The 23,633-nt window shown below is 32.0% G+C and overlaps 1 protein-coding gene across 8 annotated transcripts in view; it reads right to left on the bottom strand.

Annotated features, from left to right (window-relative positions):
* Positions 1–660: 660 nt before the first annotated feature.
* The window catches only part of cry (circadian regulator cryptochrome), a 28,631-nt gene continuing 5,658 nt past the window's right edge, over positions 661–23,633 (bottom strand). The window contains exons 1-15 of one of the 8 annotated variants that reach the window (XM_080174999.1): positions 15,966–16,910; positions 15,462–15,757; positions 14,364–14,470; positions 13,761–13,906; positions 13,257–13,326; positions 12,809–12,871; positions 12,025–12,155; positions 11,609–11,704; positions 6,881–6,926; positions 5,586–5,783; positions 5,194–5,346; positions 4,192–4,375; positions 3,607–3,745; positions 3,091–3,244; positions 2,279–2,712 (exon numbers count right to left, since the gene is read on the bottom strand). In XM_080174999.1, the coding sequence (XP_080031125.1) occupies positions 2,584–2,712; positions 3,091–3,244; positions 3,607–3,745; positions 4,192–4,375; positions 5,194–5,346; positions 5,586–5,783; positions 6,881–6,926; positions 11,609–11,704; positions 12,025–12,155; positions 12,809–12,871; positions 13,257–13,326; positions 13,761–13,906; positions 14,364–14,453 (1,599 nt within the window). In that variant the 5' untranslated portion in view covers positions 14,454–14,470; positions 15,462–15,757; positions 15,966–16,910 and the 3' untranslated portion in view covers positions 2,279–2,583. Of the gene's footprint in view, positions 1,766–2,278; positions 2,713–3,090; positions 3,245–3,606; positions 3,746–4,191; positions 4,376–5,193; positions 5,347–5,585; positions 5,784–6,880; positions 6,927–11,608; positions 11,705–12,024; positions 12,156–12,808; positions 12,872–13,256; positions 13,327–13,760; positions 13,907–14,363; positions 14,471–15,461; positions 17,034–17,619; positions 17,774–18,917; positions 19,241–20,094; positions 20,248–20,622; positions 20,821–21,520; positions 21,570–23,633 lie in introns of those variants that run through there. The other 7 variants (XM_080174990.1, XR_013883375.1, XR_013883376.1 and 4 more) reach the window with 7 other exon arrangements.

Raw genomic sequence — 23,633 nt, 5'->3', positions numbered from 1 at the left:
GAGTTGCTACCCTATCTTAATCTATTTTAAAAAGAGAATAAACAGAAATATGAAGGTGTAGAGGGAAATCAAAAAGGGGAATGGGGAAGGCAATGATTACTGAATTTTTCCGGTATTTTTCTATTTCACTTTATCTTACAGTTAGGAGGTTGAAACCTATTTGAAAGAATAAAAATTATTTTCTGCGATTACAGTATCATCTCTCTAACAAAGGTAATGTATGATTACAGTATCATCCCTCTAACAAAGGTAATGAATTATTACAGTATAATCCCTCTAAAAAAGCTAATGAATTATTACAGTATCATCCCTCTAACAAAGGTAATATATGATTACAGTATCATCCCTCTAACAAAGGTAATGTATGATTACAATATCATCTCTCTAACAAAGGAAATGTATGATTACAGTATCATCCCTCTAACAAAGGTAATGTATGATTACAATATCATCTCTCTAACAAAGGAAATGTATGATTACAGTATCATCCCTCTAACAAAGGTAATGAATGATTACATTTCCCGCGCTCTTCATAATGATATTATATTAGCCGATATGATTTTTTATACAAGTACATAACAAAATCATGGACGTTTTATACACACAGTGGACAAAATAAGATATAGAGTAGCTACGCCATACAAATATTTAAAATGTACCACAAATCCGACATTTATTATAAAATTACATGAATATTGTCATATTTTATATAAATCATCATATTTATAAAGTATACAATCATGCAAGAAGACTATGTTTGATATATTTTCTCAATGCCATGTAAATGTAATAAAATTACTTTTAGTTCGAGGTATTTTCAAGTTTGTAAGTCCAAAGTTTAACTTTGCTATTTCAATAAAAAAGTTTCATATAAAATTACCTATTATCAAATCTTTAATAGAAATATAATTCTTCTGATTTTTTCACAGTCAACATCACATTAATATTTTACAATTAGGTCATTTTTTTTTATATAAATTTTTCACTTAAAATATATATTGATACACAAAAATAGAATATGTACAAGAGAAAAAAAACTGCAATTAATTTTTTACAGTTAGGTAAACAAAACAATTATTTTTTTAAAATGAAAAACAAATGTTATTAGAGCATATGTAAAATGTTATAAATAATTTTTCAATAATACAAAAGGGGACTATACAAAAACAAAATCAAAAGATGTTTAGCAACTTCCAGCAGTAATGTTAAGCATTATTTTGGTAAATATACAGAGTTTCTGTTAAATATATTTATATCAACAACAACAAATATCAAAGTTCCACAATGGTTTAATAAGAAAAAAATAAAAGTATAAGTGATTTTTGTTTAAATAAATAGCATCAAATGTTTTGTTGAGTTCAAAGTGAATTTAAAAGAGCACAACAAAATTAATCTTGAATGCTAAAGTACAGTGATTACACTATCTAGTAATAACAAACTATCATCTCTTTTGCTCAATATATATTTTGCCATAAAAATCTTCATGCCTTATAAAACTATCGTTAAAATTTTTCAATTTCTCATGGTGCACCTTAATTTTTATCGTTCATTTAGATCAACTTAATAGAAACCATGTATATTCACCAATAAAATGTCTTTACATCATTTACCCTCGTCCGTACATTGTCCCTTCAAATAATTTTATTATTGTTATCATATCAAAATTGTCAACATTTTTAATTGTTGAGATTTATGTTTCTCTAATAATTTTTACTAAATATTGAATTCGCATATTATCATCTTCTATTCTTCGACTCTTATAGTTCTAAACATCAAATTAAAACATTATTTCAAATTCAAACATGATAGAAAAATTTATTTCCTGTAAATAAGTCAGAAAGTTTTTATTACGTTAATTACGTCAACTTATGATAAAAAGCTCATGATCTTAAACAAGTATTCTGAACAAAAATTCACATAATTAGGTACGTACTTAAAAAAGTATCAAAACAATTGCAAAAATCTGAACTTATAGAAATGAAAGAAAAGTGAAAAGGTATATTTTCAACAACAAGGTTATGTAGAGGAAATAATAAAATAATAAAGTCTGTATCTACTTCAACAAACTGCAATAATTTCTTTCTATGTAAATTTTGGCTATTACAGTAAAAGCAAGCAAAACATGCAGTTGACAAAACAAAGATTCTCAAAAAAAACCTCAGACAATAAATATTTAGGTGAAGAGAAAAAATAAAAATTTAGTTTGAAAGATAGAGATCATTAAAATTGCTAAATGAGAGATATTTCAATTTTTTCTTCGCCTAACTAAGATTTTAACTTTGTTGTTTTTTTATGCTGAAAAAAGTGCTTTAAGAATTTTTTTTAGCAAAAGCAAGAATCAAGCATAGCTAGCTAAATAACTGAAAATTTTGATTTTATCATTAGACAATTGTTGATTTTTAAAACACAAAGTGGTGGGGATAAATTTGCTGACTTCTCTTAATTATTAAATTTTGTGATGATTAAACAATATTTGTTTACTTTAAACTTTTTTTTATAATAAAGAAAAGTGATTACGTGAAGTCTACAAAATACCCCACCAATTTATATTAACTAAGACAGGTTTGTAGAAGACTATAGGAGTTAGTTCCCCTCTTTATCCTTTAAATCTAGCCTGAAGAAATTCTTGATCTCCTCCGAGTCTGAGGGTTTGATGTGTAGTGGCACGTGCCTCAGCTTCGTCATGATGTCAACCTGCAGGCTCTCCATCATCTTAATAACAGGAATAAGTTATAGCCAAAAAGAGAAATAAATCTAAAATAATATTTGGGGGGGAGATACCAAGTGTTGAAACGACAGCTGAAAATCACGTATAGGCTTTGTGATTTTTTTCGAATTAATTTCTTTTTTGGTTTAAGCTGTCTTAAAACAAGGATCATAGTAAAAAAACTTTGAAGGCGTTCTGTAAGGAAAAAAAATCACCAAAAACGTTCATGAAAGTTACTTTAATGAGGTACAATATTCTTATTTTCTCTCTCACATTTTTTCCCACTTTACACTTCAGAATTGATTGTTGAAGGAAATTAAAACCAAATTCAATCTTTATCTGTTATTGCTATTAAGTGCCCAAAATACGACTCATTGGCTAACCTCTTTATTTGTACGGACCACAGTATCGTGGTCTACCATAGGTTCCGGATAGTCCCTGCCAATGATGCATCCAGCCTTCTCCTGGACATCCTTGGAGGCCTCCCACGGGGAATATATATATTCTGTAGGAATGTTCTTTAGCTCAGGTACATATCTGTAAATATCAGGGATAATAAGGGATAAGTTAACGGACGATAATGTATATCGCCAATGAAGACAAACAAAATTAACCCTTCTATTAAGATTATTGGTTGTAACGATTGGACATCACAAGCTTTGTATAAAAAAATCAAAATTCAGTAAAAGTATTGATCCTACAAATAAGATAACTTGGTTTAAAACTTTGGGTACCAGTTTAATTCACAGCCCAATGTTAAATTAGAAAATTAAGATAAAATTAACTAAATTAGTACAATTAAAAACCTGAAATAAAGTTTTTATATTAACATTATATCTAATTCTAAACCTTTATTTTTGACACAGATATATTGTATAACAACAACAAAAACCACCCACTTTTTAATATATACTCCATTGGGGTCAATTCTTCTCCCATATCTCCTCGGGTCCAAACTGAAGCTGCAGTTCAGTGCCTTTTCGAATGCGGAGCTGGAGACCCACATCCAGTTACCCGCGCACACAGCCCAGTCAGCGTCTGGCGGGTAGTAGAGTTTCAGATTATTATAAGTTAAACATTTTTACAAAAGGAGCATTCTTTCTTAATAGGGTTAAAATTTCATTATATAAAGTAGTACGTTTTTTTGTATGTCACTTAACATCTCAGTAACCACTGAACCGATTGACTTCTCCTTTTACGGATACTTTACATAGACGTTAGGAAGGTTTTTAGGCCCCTAACCCCTACTACTTACAATACAATTACAAAGTCACTAGATACTAGCGTCAAAGCGACTTTCTTGTATTATAAAGTGTGAAACCTGTATAAATAGCAACGAATGATTTATTTAAAAACTAAGTATAGGTCTAGTAGTTAAATGGATGACACCCAAAATAAAGTTAAATTCTATATGCAACTAAAGAAAAACTCATTAACCCCCCGCCCCCCCCCCCCCCAAAAAAAAAAAATATCTGAAACTGAACCTATGAGGTTGGTAAGGAAGAAAGCTAGCCCATGTGTCCAGGACAACCACAAGTCCCCACGGGTTAGGAACATACTGAGGGCATTACGCACCACGTGGTGGGCCCAACCCTCCAGCTTGATCTGCCGAATTCCGGCGTCGATGAAGGGAAACCCGGTTTGACCTGCCAGAAAGGTATCTAGTCTCTGAAACATAAAGAACATTTATTTAAGAATAAGTTTAAGTTCTGAAAAACATATTTATCTAAAATTAAATTTAAGCTGTAATCTTTTAATATTTAAATGTTTATCGAATTTTTGAAGTTTCTTTTCTGTTAGTTATCAATAGGAAAACATAAAAGTATCAAAAAAAAATTTTTATCTTCTGTAAAAGGAATTAAATATCCTTTTTTGTAAGGAAACCATAGTAGACAAGATTCAATTTAAAAAAAAAACAGCACTATATATCTTTATATGGTTTTATTATACCTAGCACATTTTTCTAGCCGCAGATACGTAAATGAAAAAATAGAAAAAAATTAGATGATTAATTTCTATTCTTAGTAATTTTATGGCACTATGGAAGATTAGATTTTCCTTAGAGCAACCAAGGCTAAAATAAGTATATCACTAAACATTTATAGCAATTTTTTGTTTCCCCCTCCCCCCCCCCCCTCCCCATCATACCCAAATACATATAATCATATACCAAAACCATTTTTACCTCGATAAAATAACGAAATTTTGGGATATTGAAATAGAATTAGTTTACTGAATTTCAGTCCCTGCCTTTAGGGAATAGAACTGGTTTTCTCTTGCAGAAATTAGGCGGTTTCTGGCAGGAATAAGATATAACCAACAAGCAAAATAAATCTAAAATAATATTTGGGGGGGCAAATGGAGACGTCGTCAATTTTTTGCCCCCCCCCCCCCCCCCCCAACAACAACAGCTGGAAAGAACGTATAGATTTCGTGATTTTTTCCCGAATTAATTTCGTTATTAGTATATTGGTTTCTGGGCTTACCTTTTGATCTTCGTACCATGGCACGTTGATACAGATAGGATTTCTCTCAATCTCCCCGTAGAAAGGATTATTTGTGGACATAGCATAGAAGAATTCTCTCCATATGAGCTGGCTAACTATGGCATAACTGGGGGCCGGATTTCCTTCATGAACCTTAATAAATTTTTTAATAATAATTTTTAAAGAAAGAAGGTATCGGTGGGGAATGGGTAGGTATTTTTTTTTTGAAGTCAAAAAAATTTATTTTAATTTTAAAAATGTTTTTGTACTGAAGGTGGATCATAACTAAACTGATTACGAGATCTTGACACACATACACACACCATACTACTTTATACAATAGGACAGTGTCCATTACGTTAAAACATGAATTTACACAGAAATATTGGAACCTGTTGGAAGGCATCCATAATAGCCCAATAAAACATCTTTACACTGATACATCCAAACTTCAAATCTGGAGACAAAGATTTCGGCGGCTTCAAGATGTCAGGGTCCCGCCGATTTGGCAGGAACGAGCCGTCCATAAATGCCTCCTTCTCAAATTGGATTCGCTGAGTAAAGAATTTCAACGCCTTTGTCTCTCCTCCCTAAAATGTAAAAATTCATGAGAAATAAATGTATTTCAAAAAAGATTCTAACTAGAACTCGACAGCCGCGCATAAGCCTCCACTTAAAACCCGCTTGCGTGCAAAAAAAATTCAAAATTGGAAAAAAAATTCTCCCACGTTTTGGACTCCTGTGTTTGTCCACTCCAAAGTTTGTCCCAAAAATCCTGTGTTTGTCCACTCCAACATTTGTCCCACTCCTGCGTTTGTCAACTCCGACGTTTTTCCACTCCTACGTTTGGGACTCCTACGTTTGTCGTGGAACCCATCTAACCTATATTATTATCTTTATCGAGATCATTTTTAAAGACATTTTAGTGATTTTAATCTTATGATTTTATGGATCTTGGACAAAGTAGCTTCGGACAAAGTAGCTTCGGACAAAGTAGCTTCAGGACAAAGTAGCTTCCGGACAAAGTAGCTTCAGGACATTTACCTAAGAAAAGTAGCTTCCTTAGAAAAATAGGAAAATGTCTACACAGAAAGAGAGACATAAGGAAAGGCATAAAGACAGACATAAAGACAGACAAAAAGACAGACAAAATGACAGACAGACAGACAGAAAGGCGGACAGAAATTGTAAACATTTTTAAAAATGTTAAAACGAATTAAAAATTATAAAAAAATCGCCGAACCATTTTTAGTAAAATCCACGATCCACTTTTTGTTAAAATTGATAAAGTTTTGTTTGCTTTCAATAAAATTAGAAGTTAATGTACATTAAACATTCTTACATAGGTTAGGTTAGGTTAGGTTATAGGCCAGATGGCCGAGCACCCGCGGCTAGGCAGGCCAGGGGGCCGAGCGCTGCGGCCATAACCTTTATTACTATTAGAAGCTACTTTTTTTAAGTAAATGTCCTGAAGCTACTTTGTCCTGAAGCTACTTTGTCTGAAGCTACTTTGTCCGAAGCTACTTTGTCCAAGATCCGATTTTATCCATAAAGTATAGTTATAAGGCATCCCATTTCTAAATTATAATAAGTAGGACATTTTGATTATTAATTATAAATTTTAACTATATTTATCTATCCTTAAAATACTAATACTAATCCCTAAAAAAAAAGTTTTGTTACTTACTTTGTACACTTTTTTCTCTCCTTTTCGTTCAAATCCAAGAATTTCTATTATCAATGGATAATTTAGTTGATATTAAAAAAAAAATCATAGAAAGTAGACTATAGGTAAATTGGTTTGACATATAATGTAATTGTACACTGATTAAGTTCATGTCAATGATGTTTGGACCAATTTCAGTAGCACAGCTACTCTACAATTAGGGTATTTCCCTACGTCCTTGAGTTCGTCACAATCTAAAAGTATTTCAGCTTACAGATAAACTTTTATTATCTTCCAATGTTGCGCTGCTTAAGGTTACAATTGTCATTGTTACTTTTAAAGTCAGCGATTTAAGGGGGGGGGGGCGTAATGACATAAGCTCTTAAACCGTGAGCAAAATGGTCTAAATATTGAGCTAGACCCTTCAAACTTGGTATATAAGCTTAGTCCTATTGGTATTACATCTAAATGGCAAAAAAATCCAAAAAATTGTATTTTTAGGTTAGGTTAGGTAAGAAAAACCCTGCGGAAATGGGGTTTTTAGGCTTTTTTGGTCTATTTTAATGTGGAAACTTGCCTTAAATTGTTTTTTCTTAGGGTTTTAACTTAAATACACTGTATCTATTCATATGGACATTATTTAAGATGATTCAGCAAGTCGGGGACCGACCCCAGGGGGCTAGGTGTGTGGCCCGCAGGGGTTAAGTTCATTTTTCCCAATATATTTGTTGTGATACATCAAATTATAGGTTTTTTAGGTCAAGGAACTCAAATTCAGAGCTAAAATAAGCATTAGACTAATCTTAAGCTAGCCCAAGCGGGCTAGGTTGGTGGCCCGCAGGGGTTAAGTGCATTTTTCTAATATATATCTTATTATATATCAAACTATAGGTTTTTTAGGTCAAGAAACTCAAATTCTGAGCGAAAATTAGCATTAGACTGGCCTGAAGCTAACCCCCCTGGGCTAGGTTGGTTTTCTGCAGGGCTTAAGAGCATTTACCTAACCTAACCTAGAAACTTTCTTATATTTTCACAGGTTTTTTTCTTGAATAAACTGTGTCTATTAATGAGGACTTTATTTAAGATGATCCAGCAAGTCGGGGACCGACCCCAGCGGGCTAGGTAAGTGCATTTTTCCCAATATATATACAGCATGACCCTCAAAAAAGTATTTTTAAGCATCTGCAGCCCTTATTTCTCAATGAATTTTTAAAAAATGCATATGTCCTTGTTCTCCATAGTATTCCACGTAAGTAGATATAAAAATATTTTTTTTACCTCCATTAACACCGGAGATTTTTAGAGCTAAAGTTTTGAAAAAGTGACTGAGAAAAAGAATTTTTTTTTGTTTCTCTTATTTTTTGGATGGTTATATTATGTTTTTCTGGCAATTGAATAATGAGACACAAAGAAAAACAAGTTAACTAATTATTTCTTTTTTATTCCACCAAAAAATATCAATTTTTAATGGCAAAAAATACTACTGAATGAATTGATTATTTGCAAATTTTAGGTTATTTATTAACCCTTATTTATAGAAAAGGATTAATTATGACAGTTGCTCCGCCTACTTTTCTGACATCTCAATTATTTAATAAGGGGTAAATTAAGCTTTTTAGACTAAAAAATCATTTTGTTTTATTTTTATTTTCTTTATAACTTTTTTGTTATTAAAGTTAGGATTGTGAAACAAAAACAATTTTCCTGCTATATTCATAGAGATTTATTTGGTTTTTTAATCTTAAACAATTTTGCCTAATAAGTAAGTTTTTCAAAATATCATTAAACTAAAAAGACTCAAAAAATATGTGTAAAAAAATGCTTTTTACTCAAAAACTAAATTTTTTATTTCATTTTTGTATAAAGTTTCTGCTAGTAACAAAAATAAAAGGATTTCTAGCTTAATTTTGCTAAAAAAGTCGTATCATGTTAAAAGTTACTTTTTCCTCAGTCACTTTTTCAAAACTTTAGCACTAAAAATCTCCGGTGTTAATTGAGGTAAAAAAAATATTTTTATATCTACTTACGTGGAATACTATAGAGAACAAGGACATATGCATTTTTTAATAATTCATTGAGAAATAAGGGCTGCAGATGCTTAAAAATACTTTTTTGAGGGTCATGCTGTATATGTTGCGATACATCAAATTATAAGTTTTTTAGGTCAGTTAACTCAAATTCAGAGCTAGAATTAGCATAAGACTAATCTGAAACTAGCCCCAGCGGGCTATGTTGGTGGCCCGCAGGGGTTAAATGCATTATTTCCAATATAGATCTTGTTATATATCAAAATAAAGGTTTTTAAGGTCAAGAAACTCAAATTCAGAGCTAAAATTGGCATAAGACTTACCTGAAGCTAACCCCTGCGGGCTAGGTAGATTTTCCACAGGGCTTATGTGCATTTTACCTAACCTAACCTAGAAACTTACTTATTCTTTTTGGTTTTTTCCTTGAATAAACTGTGTCTATTAATGAGGACATTATATTAGATAATCCAGCAAGTTGGGGACCGACCCCAGCGGGCTAGGTGGGTGGCCCACAGGGGTGTAGTGCATTTTTTCTAAAGTATGTGTTGTCATACATCAAATTATAGGTTTTTTATGTCAAGAAACTCAAATTTAGAGCTATTTTAAGCATTAGACTGACCTAAGGCTAACCACCGCGGATTAGGTGGGTGGCCTGCAGGGGTAAATTTTCCAAATTATGTGTTGTTATACATCAAACTACAGGTTTTTAAAGTCAATTTGGAGCTAAAAAAAAAACAGCAACCTGATGCTAGTTTTTTCGTGGTATGTGGTATACATTAAATTAAAAAATTGTTTCCTATTAGCATATTAAATTCTTCCACCGCTAACATTGTACTATCAAAATTGAAATTCTTTCAAATATATGCCATTTGAATGTAGTTTAACCAATTAACCAGGAATAAATATGCAGTTCACTAAATTAAGTTCAAATGCATTTCGTGAAACTACCCCTTTGAATTTCTGGACCTAAAAAACCTATAATTTTATGTATGACAACTAAAAATGCACTTAACTCCTGCGGGCCACGCACCTAGCAAGCTGGGGTCTTAAATCTTAAATAATGTTCTAATAAATAGACAGAGTTTATTCCAGAAAAAATCAAAAAAAAAAACAAGTAAGGTTCTAGGTTAGGTTAGGTAAAATGCACTTAAGACTTGCAGGCAACCCACCTAGCACGCTGGGGCTAGCTTCAGATTAGTCTGATGCTTTTATTAGCTGTAAATTTGAGTTTCTTGACCTTAAAAACCTATAGTTGGATGTATGACAACACATACTTTTTAAAAAATGCATTTAACCCCTGAGGGACACCCACCTAGCCCGCTGGGGTCGGTCTTCGACTTGCTGGATCATCTGAAATAAGGTCCTCATGAATGGACACTTTATTTGAAAAAAATATTAAATGTAAGTTTCTAGGTTAGGTTAGGTAAAATACACTTAAGCCCTGTGGGCTACCTATCTAGCCCGCTGGGGTTAGCTTCAGATTAGTCTAATGCTTATTTCAGCTCTGAATTTGAGTTCTTTGACCTAAAAAACATATAATTGGATTTATCACAACATATATATTGGGGAAATGCACTTAACCCCTGCAGGCCACCCACCTAGCCCGCTGGGGTCGGTCTTCAACTTGCTGAATCATCTGAAATAAGGTCCTCATGAATGGACAGTTTATTCTAGAAAAAAAACCTAAAAAAGAATAATAAATGTAAGTTTCTAGGTTAGCTTAGGTAAAATGCACTTAAGCCCTGTGGGCAACCCAGCTAGCCCGCTGGGGTTAGCTTCAGATTATTCTAATGCTTATTTTAGCTCTGAATTTGAGTTCTTTGACCTAAAAAACATATCATTTGATGTATCACATCATATATATTGGGGAAAATGCACTTAACCCCTGCGGGCCACCCACCTAGCCCGCTGGGGTCGGTCCCCGACTTGCTGGATCATCTTAAATAAAGTCTTCATTAATAGACACAGTTTATTCAAGAAAAAAAAACCTGTAAAAATATAAGTAAGTTTCTAGGTTAGGTTAGGTAAATGCTCTTAAGCCCTGCAGAAAACCAACCTAGCCTGGGGGGGTTAGCTTCAGGTCAGTCTAATGCTAATTTTCGCTCAGAATTTGAGTTTATTGACCTTAAAAACCTATAGTTTGATATATAACAAGATATATATTAGAAAAAATGCACTTAACCCCTGCGGGCCACCAACCTAGCCCGCTGGGGCTAGCTTCAGATTAGTCTAATGCTTATTTTAGCTCTGAATTTGAGTTCCTTGACCTAAAAAACCTATAATTTGATGTATCACAACAAATATATTGGAAAAATGAACTTAACCCCTGCGGGTCACCCACCTAGCCCCCTGGGGTCGGTCCCCGACTTGCTGAATCATCTTAAATAATGTCCATATGAATAGATACAGTGTATTTAAGTTAAAACCCTAAGAAAAAACAATTTAAGGCAAGTTTCCACATCAAAATAGACCCAAAAAAGCCTAAAAACCCCATTTCCGCAGGGTTTTTCTTACCTAACCTAACCTAAAAATAAAAAAATTTGGATTTTTTTGCCATTTAGATGTAATACCTATAGGACTAGGCTTATATACCAAGTTTGAAGGGTCTAGCTCAATATTTAGACCATTTTGCTCACGGTTTAAGAGCTTATGTCATTACGCCCCCCCCCCCTTTATTTAAATTCTTTGTTGTTTATGTTGGATAGAAATTATCCATTTTCCTGGAGTAGGTACAGATGGATAGAACTTTAATTCCCTCATAATATCTTCGTCTAAGTCTATGAAATTGATTCTGGCTAAGTCCAGATCATCAAAGGGTCTGAAAAATATTACCAATATTATATTTTAAAGTAATGCATTTTTTTGTGTGTATGTCTGTCTATTAAGAAGTTGTAAATGACCAGATCAGTCGTTCTACAATTCTATGGAAAGTTTGGTATTAAGCAATAGCAGTATAGTAGTCATAATGTTTGCCAAGTGTTTGTCCTTCCCTGCACCCCCCCCCCAAAAAAAAAAATAAATAAATATATTCTTTTTCTAACAATATTATTAGAGCTGATAGATATCTTTAACACATCAACAATAATTAGTTTTATTTAAAAAAAAACAATAACAGTCAAAATGAGCAGGTTTTTTTACCTGGCAGGCTCCCCTACCGCACTGGTAACATGACAGAAGTGTGTGTAGGTTAGGGGCGGGGTTCCTCCGTTGGCCTCTATTATTTCCAGGGGGTCCCACAGGGTTGCTCCTATTGTTTCCTCAACCTCAATCTGAATATAAAGAGTACTATGTGAATATGATTTCATGATTAGTATTTATTAGTTATTTTGTATTATAGACAAGTTTCCGCGGATATTAAATATTACAAGATTTAAACCTCAACCCTCGGGGCTAAGAAAGCTGGCATTGATCTTATGATTTTATTTTAATATTCGTGGAAAATTGTTTTAATATTTTGCTATACATGATTTTTCAGTATGGCTTAGAACTGCCAAAAGGCCCAGATACCAAACCTTACTTTCTTTGCATTAAAATAATCTGAAAAGGTAATTTTAGAATTGAAAAGTATTAATGATCCACACAGACAGTTGGTAGATAAAGGTTCGATTTAAGGATGTTGGCTATGCAGTTCAGCGTTGGTATAGTAGTTACCAAAATAGTGTCATAGGATATTAGTTATTATCAGGGATCACAATCCGAGACACTTTGCACAAAGTCGGATTTAGATTCCATTCAGACATTGGCGGATTCAGTCATAAGGGATGCGAACTCCATAGCAATCCGAACTAAAAACAAAATGTTTACGGATTCGGATTGCCATTTCTGGTTATTATAATTTCGTTTTAATATGTATTTTTTAAACAGTGAGGATTCTGAATTACGAAAACAACATCAATCAAAAAGGGTTAAAATAGTTGCCTACCTTTTTACCCGAACAAAAATTCTTAACTTTATTATCTCTATCCAGCCAAATTGGCTCAGCATCCTAAATAGATAGTATTTATCAGGGAGGGAGGGGACATTGAACTGTAAATTACACTGATACCCAAAGATTTATAACCATGTTATCCTATTCGTTGTCTCAAAAACTTGGGGTCCTTGTTTAAATATTGATTGGTTGCTTGCAAACTAGACTACATATGATATTTTAACCTGTATATCAAGATCTGTTATAAGTGCATAAATAAAGATATGTAAAGAAGAAATTAGATTAAATTAAATAAATAAATCATATAATAAAAGAAAATCTTGAAATAGGTTAAACTTTATGGTACTTATTGGCATAATTGAACACATTTTAAGTATGATGTGACAAAAAAAAATTACCTAACATAGTTTATCTTGAAAATAGTGAAAACGTGAATGAATACCTGGTCAAAGCAAAGTTTCTCTATTTTTAGTTTCTTGCTTAGGGCATTGAAGACATCGTAGGGTTGTCCACTAAAACGAAGTATTTTAATGCATTTATCTAATAAAACTCAATTTTATTAAAATAAAAAGGGATTAGGTAAATGATTTGGTCATGTGCAGCATTTTATAAAAAATATTTTTATGCTTTTCTATAATACAAAGTAGCTTGATGTCGGTCCGTCTGTCTGTCCGTCTGTCCCATAAGATCTCGGTAAATACTGAACCGATTGGATTCTACTCTTCAGGGTATATACCTATTGGTCCTGTGGTGGTTTTAAGCTATTTTCTTGGGGGGTGGGACACCCCCAACCCCCCTTAAAAACAAAAAAATCCCCCCCATTTTTTTTTTTTTTTTGTGGAACATGTTTCTTGCCCTGATGGAAAACTCCAAACCTTACTTAACTTAACCAAACTTGGATGAAAATTGACCACCGTAAAACATGTAATTTTGCCCAATTACTTACGGTACACAATACAGCTTGGCGTTTACAGCAGATAATTGGTCATCAATGTCTTTCAAGCACTCTAACAAGAACTCAATCTTGTTATATCCGCTATTCTTGGTCACTGGGGTCTCCCCGTCGAAGATGAACAAGGGCAATACCTTCACCTAAGATAAGCAAACAATTACAAGCTTTAAGTATAGGTTTCAAGGGTAGGCTTTAACATTTTATGAAAATACGATATAATTAGCATAAAAATAGTGAAACATAAACATTAGTTCCCTTGTTACTACCGCCTACCGCTGTAAATTACTTCTAAGGTCGGTGGTGCACGCTTTTGTCAAAAGGAACTTTCAATTTAGAATATTCTTAAAACGAATTTCTAACACCAAGGGAGAGGTAGGCTGTGCTAAAATTCCGGTAAGGTGTGAGTTTTAAGGCTTAAAAACAGTTGCAGAACGATAATATTCACTAAATATGCGTATTCCTTATTGAAAAGAACTAAAGACAAACATTATTTTTTAGCTATCATAAATTTTATCTTTCTATTACTGTTTTTAAGCCTTAAAACTCACACCTTTACGGAATTTGAGCATAACCTACCTCCCCCTTTGTCTCTCATACCTCAGGGTCTTCAGAAGCTTTGTGTAGAGGCCCGTTATCGTGTAGGCGAAGTCCATTTCTGAACCAAACTATATTCACGCGCTCTTGCATACTAACACAATTGTTTTCTAAACAAAATTAGTTGGAGATATTATTTATTATCACAAATTAACAACATTTATGTCCATGGACTGAAAATGATATAACCTCTCTATGTTTATAAACTTGTTCTGCTATTGGTTAGGTTCAAAACTTTAAAGAGTAAGATTAAATCTTAATGAGGTTGTACAAAGTAACAAGCATTTTAATTGTTCTGTTGGTTAGTGTTATTGGCAGTGATACCAGATAATATTAATTCTTAAGACAGAAAGAGGTACCTAATGATTTTTCAAAAAATATTTTCAATTCATATTTCTGTGTTGACATTAAAACTTAATAAGTAGAAAAATATAAACGTTTTAGATACAAAGATGTAATTTAATAGAAAATGGTTTAACTTTAAACAATGAAAAGATTAATAATTTTTAAAAAGCCATTAATATGAATATATGACACAATTATGTATTTTGTAATTCCAATTTAATTCTCGAGAGCAAAGTTATAATATTGGATCAATATAAAAACGTGATTCATGTTACAAAACTCTTAATTATATTTTAGATAACATCTTGTGTTAATACGAGTTACAATTCAAAATTTAGTTTGCGAATGTGTTGCAAGTATATGTAAAGAAGATATCGCATTCAGACCCTACATATGACCTTATTTCTGAACTCAGGTATATAAGACTAAAAAAATCTTCCAAAATTATCTGTTGCAAAATTTTCCTTTTGGTAGCACAGAGTTATAAAGAAAATTGTGGTGCATAACAAATAAATATGACATGACATTAAGAGTAGAGAAATGTCAAAGCCTTTAACAGAACAATCCCGTAGGAGGAACCTTTAGGAATCAAAGAGAAGGGCCAAGAATGTAGCCTGAAACCAACCAAAGACATTTGTAAGGTTTCTTCGAAAAGAAGAATTTAATAGGACCATAATCTTTAGCTTCAGTTACTTAATTCGACCACAAGTCTTAAAGAAACAAATCAAGAAATTTAACAGAAAAATAAAAACCTACCTTTTGTCTAATGCCCAAATTATTAAAGTTATTTAGGTCTTTTTAAGTGGTAACACACTGCTTCGTTACCATTTGTCAAGTAAGAGATTTTTCCAATTAAAATCTAGGTTTTGTTCATTTGTTATTCTGAAATCACATAATTATCATTGATCATAAATAACAAACATAATAATAAAATAAGATTAGTTTATCAATGCCTTTTAAGTTTTTGAGCTTTAATAATATTAATTTAAATGGTACAAATACTTCATTTCAACTTTATTTTTTATGGCCTAAGAATGACATTTTTTACTATTCTAACATTAAAATGCTTTAGAATTACAGAGGAGGGGGAAGAGGTGGGGGGTGCCTCTTAAAAAAAAAAAATAGTAAAAGATTTTCAGCAACTGCCATGTTAAGGTGCTGAACTATCTTTTTAGACTGAGTTCTTTTTTGTGTGTTGGTTTACACAAAAGGGAAATTTTTAGCCCCCCCCCCCCCCTTAGTAATACTACTAAAGCTTACAAATAGTTATCAAACAATTATATGAATTGGTAGTTGTATAATTTTTTTTGTAATTTCTTAATTTTATGGTATTTTAAAGTTTAAATAAAGAATGAATACAAAGTTTATCACAATAATTAGAAAATTCCACAGATACATTACAACTCCACTTAATATAAACAATACAACATTGAGTCCTTTACTACATCATTTAAAATGTAAATATCAAAAAATGTAATTGGAAATTATGGCTAGGTAGATACTCTTCATTTTAAAAAAAATATTGAGGGAAGAACAATAGCATGTAAATAAACCTAAATCAAAATTTTTAAGTTTAACGTTTCATGCGATAAAAAATTTAAGCTGTTAAGCGGGATTTTTTTTGTACTTCATAAAGTAAAAAATAAAATGATGTTCTTAACTGAAGAAAATATTTTATCCCTGTCAATCATACCATAACATATTCTGTTTTATAATACCAAATCATTGCATGATGATATATTATTTAAATATTTGTTGCGAATATTAAAGATTCTCATTTTAAACATATCACCCTAAAAGTATATTAATATTAAAATGGGACAAAACATACATGACATAGTTCAATACAAAAATGTTAAAAGCTCTTTAAAGTTCACCAGATCGAATTTTGATTAATTTTGACAATTCATACATTAGCACATAATAGTTTAACATAGTACATAAATAAATATAAGTTATCCACAGCTTACAGAGTTTATAATAAAACTGAACACTTAGAAGTGAATACTCTTAATTTAAAAAGAAAATCACAGAGCAATATTTTGAGAAAAATTATTTAGTTTGATGTTTTTAATTAGAAAGAGATTACTGTTTCTATGATAAATCCAACAAAAATAATAAAATAGAGAACACATAGATGCTATACAGTAATGCACAAAGTATTTAAAATAAAACAGCCAGGGGGGGGGGGGGGTGGATATTATTGACCTAATTGTCAATAAGTTCAATCCTAAAGAAATTCTTGATTTCCTCAGTGTTGGAAGGTTTGATGTGGTGGGGAACTTTCTTCATTGTGGCCATGATTTCTTCTTGAAGCTCTTCCATCATCTAAAACAAATAATATCTCACTTGATATTTGAGATAGTTTGACGGTTTTACGGGGAATATCTTTTTAAATAGAACGATAGTTTTAAGAGCAAAAAGTTATTAAGAAAAAATTATAAAGAAGACTTAAAAATGAAAAAAAAAACATGAAAACTAAAACACGTTTTTAAACATGATTTTACTAACAAGCTTGAATATTAAAGAAACAAGAATGATAATTTCAACAAATAATATAGTTAGACAAACAAACAATAACAATCATAGAGCGACGCTACTTATAAAAACATAGAATATTAATTTATTATTTAATGTAAAAATTTTTAAATATAGGATGCTCAGGACAATAATGATAATTGCTGATTATAATGAATTTAATCATCCTAAGAATCAATATTCTTAAATCATGATAATGGAATAGTTATATAATTTGATAAGTTGGTGTTATAGCTTGGTAAACCATCAACATATTTAAAATAAACGTATAATATTCTGTTAATAATTTAAAACCATCATTAATGTGTACCTTATTGTATCAAGACTCACAATGGAAAGTTTAAAATCGCAAGGACAGTTCTAGTTGAAAGCTAACCTTTTTATTTCTTTGTACAACAACATCATGGTCAACCATAGGTTCTGGATAATCCTTCCCAACCACACATCCACTCTTCTCTTGTACGTCTCTAGGTGCCTCCCAGGGAGCATAAATATACTCAGTTGGGAAGTTCTTCAATTCAGGTACAAATCTAAACCAATCAGTTTCAAAAATATGATTCTTTTTTTTTATGTCTTCTTTATTAACAAAGGCAATTACGTATCATTTATATAAAGCAGTAAGGTTTTTTGTCTAAAGCTAAAGATATAAAAAATTACTGGTCTGAATTTGTTGTACTCTTAAGGAATGCTTTATAAATGTCATAATATGGTTTTATGCTATTTTCCTGACATCTCCCGCCTTTCCCTAGAGGCTAGGGGCAAAGAAACTAGTCATGTACAAAAAGTAGTAAGTTTTTTTTTTTTGTCTGAATCTTAAGCTTTTAACAACTACTAAACCGATTGGTTTCTCTACTTTAGCTTCACACAGGTCCTGATTGTTTTAGGCTATTTTATTATTTTTATTTAAGCCTTGGGATGGATTTAAGCTATTTTTTATTGCTTCTCAAGCAATTAAACTTTGTTTAGTTGGGAATATGAAACCTTTTTTTTCTAAATAAGGTTTACTTCAAATTTAAGTAATCTTATTTAACTTGATAAAATCTGGAATTATATTCTTCAAATTCCAAGGAAAAAGTTAAATATTCAATTTTAAATTCTACTCATCATCAATTAAATTTAGGTTAAAGTTTAATAAAGAATAGGTAGAATATATAAACAGAAAATTATACAAATTATTACAAAATCAGGGATCTCAAAGGAACGAGACAATAGATGATAAATTGATGTACAGTACATCCCCAATGATGATACACAAAACTTCTCCTTATGCATATTACATTTAGCGGTTGAAGGGTTTGGACAGCCAACTTAATGAACCAACCAATCAAAACTCAATAAAAGTCCCGAAATTTAAGGATACAACGAATAAATAAACTTTATTATAAAACTTTGGGCAATAATGTATTTCTGATTTCTGTGATGAAAGATGGGAAGGTTTTAAGGTACCCATAGTTTAAATTCGTTGAAATAAATACTTAATTGATTGGATAATACTAACTATAAATTCAAACTAAATGTCCGAAAAGTTTCACGTATAATCTAAACCAACAAAAGAGTACATTTGTTTATCAAAATTTGGGGTCTAAAATAATTCGTCGACCATTGGGTTATCCCTTTAGATCCCTGTTTACAAAGGACTTGAGGAGAAGACCCAAATCTAAGTAAATTATTTACCTTCTGATGTATTCACCAAAGGGATCAATCCTTCTGCCATATCTGCGGGGATCCAAACTGAAGCTGCAGTTCAGTGCCTTCTCAAACGCGGAGCTGGACACCCACATCCAGTTGCCCGTGTTGACCGCCCAGTCGCCGTCAATGAGGTGTGAGTAGAAGAAATCAGCCCCGTGCACCCAGGACAACCACAGGTCGCCTCGGGTTAGGAACATACTGATGGCATTTCTGACTATGTGATGAGCCCAACCCTCGATTCTGATTTGTCTGATTCCAGCATCAATGAAGGGAAAGCCTGTTTTACCCTCCATAAATACATCCAGTTTCTAAAATATAACCTTATTTTAAAATTCTAAATATTCATAAAACATATCATGACAATAGTAGAATATAATAGTGCAATTTTATTGTGTCATAATATATATGAAAACAAAGTTATTATTGTATACCAGCAAATAAAGGGTGTGCAAAAAATGCGGACTTTTTAAAAATTGAAATTGCGCGGCTTGTGTTAATAGTAGAAAAATGTTATGCATATCGTTAGAACCGCTATGAACTCTATTTTTTGAAAATATAAGCACGGATCCTGTGCTACGTATAGTTTAGGAGCTACGTGTTAAAATGGCCCAACTGACGTAAAACTTTTTAAAATATAACTAAAAATTAGAGAAGATATTTTGCAAAAATTGATGCGTACATTTTTAAATTTCAAATTGCGCGGCTTGTGTTTATAGTAGAAAAATGTTACGCATACCGTTAGAACCGCTATGAACTGTATTTTTTGGAAATATAAGAACGGTTCCTGTGCTACAAATAATCTAGGAGATAGGGGGTAAAATGTCCCAAAATTTACTCGCAAGTTAAATTTTAAGTCAGTTGGGACATTTTAACATATAGCTCCTAAACTATACGTAGCAGAGGAATCGTTCTTATATTTCTAAAAAATAGACTTCGTAGCGGTTCTAACAATATGCACAACATTTTTCTACTATTAACACAAGCCGCGCAATTTAAATTTTTAAAAAGTCCGCATTTTTTTGCACGCCCTTTAGAAAGGAGGAATATTCTACCCTTCTTGAGTAAATTTTCATGTCCTGATAACACTAGCAATTACGTAGATCTGTCCTATTAACTAAAGCTTACAATAGTTTTTATCATAAATCAAGATTTTATCTTATACCTTTTGATCGTCGTACCATGGCACATTGATACAGATAGGATTTCTTTCAATTTCTCCATAGAATGGATTATTTGTGCACATGGCGTAGAAAAATTCCCGCCAAATCAGCTGACTCACAATTGTGTAGCTGGGCTCTGGATTTCCTTCATGTATCTGAAAAGGAGAAAAAGTCAGGTGATTAAAATATGTGTACCAAGCTGTGATCTAGATTTACTACTTAGAAAAAATTAAATCAAAGACAAAAAACAAAAACTTGTTGACATAAACTAAAATGGTCCAAATTTTCTCATTTATATTCTAGAAATTTGAAATAGAGCCGGGAAAGATATAACAATCTCAATTAATGTCTTCATAGAAATACTGACCGACAGCCAGTTAAAGACTGAATGAAAGAAAGATTTTCACTGAGAAACTACAGCTGTTTGTATTAGGTGACAGCTAAGAAAATCAAGTTTTTCTAAAGCCATACATATTGGCACCGTATGACAAAGTGAGCTAGAGTAGAAACTGAAAAAATGGTAAACCAACCTGTGTAAAAGCATCCATGATAGCCCAATAGAACATCTTTACACTGATACATCCAAACTTCAAATCTGGGGACAAAGATTTCGGCGGCTTTAGGATATCAGGGTCCCGCCGATTTGGCAGAAAGGAACCGTCCATAAATGCTTCTTTTTCCACCTGGATTCTCTGGTTGAAAAACTTCAATGCTTTTGTTTCACCACCCTGTAACAAAGTAGATTTTATTTGAATAATATTGTGGATTGTAGTAGAAATCAAATTTAAAGTAGAATCTAGTTCAAAATTACTTTATTACACTAACATTTAATAAAATTTGTACCTTTTATAGTACAACAAATATTTTTAGAGATTTAAAACATAAATAGGTCAAATAGGGTTACGTCAGTAAATGTATAAATGTATTTATGTATAACCCAGACAACCATCTGGCCCAAGTAAAATGATTGAAGACTGGACCTTTCTCGTCTGCCATCAACTTGTTATATGCTCTTTTACAGCGACGTAGCTGTGTTAATATTTCCAACGCTATTGGCTTATATTCAAAGACCCAATAGAGTTCCATAGAGCCAACCTCTATTCTTTTACTTAACTTTACTTAATTCAGGTAGGATAAAAAAAATGCTTAAAAATATGTCGCAAAGTAAAATTTTTAAAAACTTTTTAAACAACAATTCTTTGTAAGATATGATTATTCTATTCATCTGATTTTTGGAATAATAATTCCTAGGACAACAAGGTACAATATTAAAGCGAAGCATATATATAATAAAATCCTAAAATTTTAGTTTAGACTTACAAATTAATGTTCTGCTTGTATGTTCGAATGTCTACTAATTTTGGAGCTTCCCTTTTATGGATGTTGTCTTCCTTGTTTTACACTGCACCATTGGTCTGTGATACTTACACTGTAAACTTTTTTTTCTCCATTCTTGACAAATCCAAGAATTTCTGGCCAAACAGATAAAATCAATTTTTATATTAATAATTCAAAGGGATCTTTAATATTTTAATTATGAAGTATTCTAATTCTTTGAATTTATAAAATTTTAACATTTCGACTAGACTACCTATAAGGGGGGGGGGGGTTAATGCAACAATCTCGTAATCAACGATTAAATGGCACTTATTATCCGAATTTCGTTACGAAACTTGGCATGAGTAATCCTTGGTATGTATATTTTCCCTAAATTGAAAAAAAAGTTTAAAAAGTTTCCGCTAACAGCTCAGCTGTTTAGCCGTTTTTTGGCTATTTTTAGTGCAAATCTTTTTGAAAACATATTTTTGCATTAATTAACGTGAAATGTGAAACTATTTTTTAAATTTCTAGTACCAGCAACTACCGGCTAGAACCGTTTGAAAACGTTTTGGAGCGGCAAAGAGTATTATGTGGAGATAGGTTTCATGACGGATTTGCCCTGTAAATAGCCAAAAAAACAGCTAAACGGTTGAATCACCAGCCATTAGCCGTTACTTTTTCAACTTTTTGTTCAATTTAGGGAAAATAGACATACCAAGTTTCATAACGAAATTCTGATTCTAAGTGCCATTTAATCATTGATTACGAGATGGTTGCATTACCCCCCCCCCCCCCCTAATTACGTTGATTAGTTCACCCTTTTAAATGCTGACTATTTTAGGTTGTACTTTGCAGGGAAGCTTTGTTGATTGTTGAAGTCATGAACATAATTGTAGGTATTGAGTGAAATAAAAGCTTAATTATTGGTTAATTATTTCTATCAATCTATTGACAACCCCCCCCCCCCCCCCCCCCTCCCTCCTTATCTCCAAAACTTAATTACATACTTTGATTAATTTAATCCTAATACAAACAATTAGTAAATAATAATCCTTACCCCCTTCCTCCCACCCACGGCAAAAAAAAATACTCCCGTCTTTAATCTGGGTTACTAAATATAACCCCCTACAGATTAGATATCTTTTGTTTAATAAAAGGTTTCAATACAATGAAAACAAAAGTTAATTTAGCAAAATTTTCTTTCAAAATAAGCATTTATGTAGCAATTAACTTCACTAGATAACGTTCAAAGATATCTGTTTATATAGACAAACGTACGAACGTACCGATAATAAATTTAGTAAAGCTTCGCATTTTTTCTATTTTTTTTACATTCAATAAACACTTTCGTACGCAGCGCATTTCTAGTATAAGCCTAGAATAGGTGAACTGAAATTAGTTTCCGAATGTGAACACATTTTCCTAGGTGTTTCCCAATTCTATCTCAATATTTGCTACTAGCTAAAAAACCTTCAAACTTCCAAAAAAAAAATCAAAATTTGAAAAATTAAAACTTTGAATGTATAATGTAAAAATCGTTAATACATTCAAATTTTGATTTTTTTAAAGTTTGAAGGTTTTTTTAGCTAGTAGCAAATATTGAGATAGGATTGGGAAACACCTAGGAAAATGTGTTCACATTCGGAAACTAATTTCAGTTCATCCTAGAATACAAACATGATCAGGGAGGAGGGGGCATTGGGCTGGCTGTTTATTACACCAGTCCCCAGTCTAGTATAAAAAGGTTTTCTTATTCATTAGCTTAACAACTTTGGGGACTTTCATTGAATTTTTATTGGTTGGTTCATTAAGTTGATGTCCAAAGATTTTAACCACTTATCGGTCTTATCATTGTCTTAACCCTTTATATCCCTGAATATAATTTTGTTGCAAATGTTAAAGATACACGTGAACACAACATAGTACATTTCACCGCGGAGTTATGTGCACAGCAAAACCGTGAATCTTTATTATTTAAAAGTAGCAAAGCTACTTTAGAGATAGATAATAACAATAACAGTTCTATGCGAAAGATGAACTTTCTGGTTTGCAGAAATAATTTTAAAAAGGAAACTTAATGTATTGAGAGTTTTAATTACATTAATCAACTACTAGATTTATTTTATCTCTGAGAAACAGCTACACACATTACCGTTATTGTTTATAAAATATTAGTTAGTAATTTATCAATAAATGTTTACGTACTATTATATTTAATCTG

This window comes from Acartia tonsa, chromosome 1 (assembly GCF_053477335.1).
Source record: "Acartia tonsa isolate MP-2025a chromosome 1, ASM5347733v1, whole genome shotgun sequence".
In the NCBI taxonomy this organism is placed as follows: Eukaryota; Metazoa; Arthropoda; class Copepoda; order Calanoida; family Acartiidae; genus Acartia; species Acartia tonsa.
This window is presented reverse-complemented; position numbering and strand designations above follow the sequence as displayed.